This window comes from Loa loa, assembly GCF_000183805.2.
Source record: "Loa loa unplaced genomic scaffold supercont3.163, whole genome shotgun sequence".
Classification (NCBI taxonomy): domain Eukaryota; kingdom Metazoa; phylum Nematoda; class Chromadorea; order Rhabditida; family Onchocercidae; genus Loa; species Loa loa.
This window is the reverse complement of record NW_018108343.1, coordinates 104,070-106,281: the sequence shown is the minus strand read 5'-3', so window position 1 is coordinate 106,281 and position 2,212 is coordinate 104,070. Positions and strand designations below refer to the sequence as shown.

Genomic DNA, 2,212 nt, shown 5'->3' with positions numbered 1-2,212 from the left:
TTATTATTATTATTTTATTATTATCGTTACTAATTATCATTAATTACAAGAGTAGCATTGAGAAAACAAGATCTGGTACCAGGTTGAGATATCATTTTGATTATTCGATTACTTCGGTTATTTGTTCATCATAAAATATATGTGATATAAATGGAAAAAGTTTTTGTTGAAATATCTCTTATATTATCACATATCATATCATTATATTCTTATATATACTAAGTGAAATTGAGGAATAATCGTTAAAATAGCCATTTTAGCCATTACTTTTTTTTAAAACATCGAAATAAAAGATCGATAAATTAATTTTAAATTTGAAACTTTAAAAAAAGAAAGCTATTCACATGATGTGATTGTTTTCCTCAAACTTGTTCCTTTATAAACAACACCAATCCTAAAGAAGAACCAGTTATATATATATATATGATTGTTGTTATTTTGATTTGTTAAATGTAAATTAATCAATTTTAATTTTAGTCTTTGGTAACAATGGTTTTCAATTAGTGCAAAGCAGGAAATGTCTTGGTGGCAAAATATTTGAAGTCCATAACGTTCAGGTAAACCTTTTAGAATTATTTGTAACTTATCACATTGTTTTAAAATATAAGCTAACAGCTAATTATCGTAGCACTTATATCGAAAAAAGTAATTTTCACGATTGTCAGAAACATTATAAACATAAAATATGGCTTAAATTTTTTGAAATTTTACCCCTAAGCAATTTTAATTTTAAATTATTACGATAATATGAAATACAATGCTTTACTCAGCATTAGGCATCGTTTTTTCCTTAATTAATATAATTATAATTTTGGCAAAAATTTAGTTAGTTTCTTTTCCTTTTCAATCGATTATTAAACTTAGTACTTATCAAATTACACATAGCAGTTTTGTTTTATTTTTCCTTTTTCTCTTTCAATTGAATTTAATTAATTAAGGAAGTATAATTAAAGAAACAAACTAAAAAGGCTTAATTAATGTCGATGATCTTCTTTAATCGTAACAAAGGTTGAGGATTACTTTTGCTTCGTTGGTTGATAATATTTCAAACTTGAGTAATTAAATCATTATTATCAATAAGTTTATTAATAAGACAGTAAAATCAGTAATTACAATTTCAATAAGATAAATTAATAAAGACAGCAATATGAAAAGGAGACCCAATTAACGCTCGACATCGTTTATCCAATCGATTTTGTTGAAATATATCTTTAGAAATGCTTCCGATGATCGTCATCCACACCATTTCCTCGAGTAGGAAGGATTTGAGATTTACATCAATTAGCATCTTTGTTAGTGCATATGGAATAGAGCAATGGATGTACAATTTTAGCTTATTTTAGCTTATATTTTAGCTTATATTTTAGCTTAAATTTTAGCTTAATCATTTCATTACACAATAAATGAAACATATGCATTATAAGTTTCATAATAGTTTCAAATTTATAACAAAATAATTAATAATTCATTGTTTTCTCTCATGATTTCATCAAAAAAACTAATGTTTTTATTTGTTTTCTTTTTTTCTTTTTTTCAAATCAATTTCAAATAATTTTCATTTTTATTATTGTTAATAATAAAAATGTGAGTAATTAAATTTTTATTAGTAACAAAAAAAAAAAACCATCCGAAGTAGATGATATTTGATAATAAATTTGAATTTTTTCAAAATTAACTTTAACATTTTTTCTGTCAAAAAACTAAATATCTAATAATATTTCTCCACTTATAATAAAATTATATTATCAATTGCTTTAAATGATAATATTATTGTTATATGTTAAATGTTACCTGTAATAGATTACCTGCATGTTTCAGGATAATGAACAATGCTTACAAGCATGTATGTATTACAATGGTGTTGCATTCAATATTATTCAATTAGGAGAATTTGAATTTATGTGTGAAATTTTAGGTACCATGAGTGGTATAATAGCACAACCAGGTGTTGCATGTTATTATCTTATTGCATAATTTTTTTTCTCATTACTAATTTATGCTATTATTTGTTTCGTATGGAAGAAAAAGTTTTATTGCATTGTATAATATAAATGTAATGATTAACTTTGTAAAATATTATTACCATTAAAATTAATTATGTAATTTGTATAATTAAATAAATAATTTAAGTTCTAAATTTTATCTCTCCAAAAAAATTCGCTCTTTTTTTTTCTTTCCACCAATATATTCCTAAAATTTTGTTTATTAATTA

General features: G+C 23.0%; 1 protein-coding gene across 1 annotated transcript in view; it reads left to right on the top strand.

The window, feature by feature from the left end:
• Positions 1-1,974, top strand: part of LOAG_17968 (hypothetical protein) — a gene marked incomplete at both ends in the record, with an annotated part of 2,743 nt that extends 769 nt beyond the window's left edge. The window contains 2 exons of the mRNA XM_020450637.1: positions 478-557; positions 1,819-1,974. Of these exons, the coding sequence (XP_020305661.1) occupies positions 478-557; positions 1,819-1,974 (236 nt within the window). The remainder of the gene's footprint in view (positions 1-477; positions 558-1,818) is intronic.
• Between the last annotated feature and the right edge of the window lie 238 nt (positions 1,975-2,212).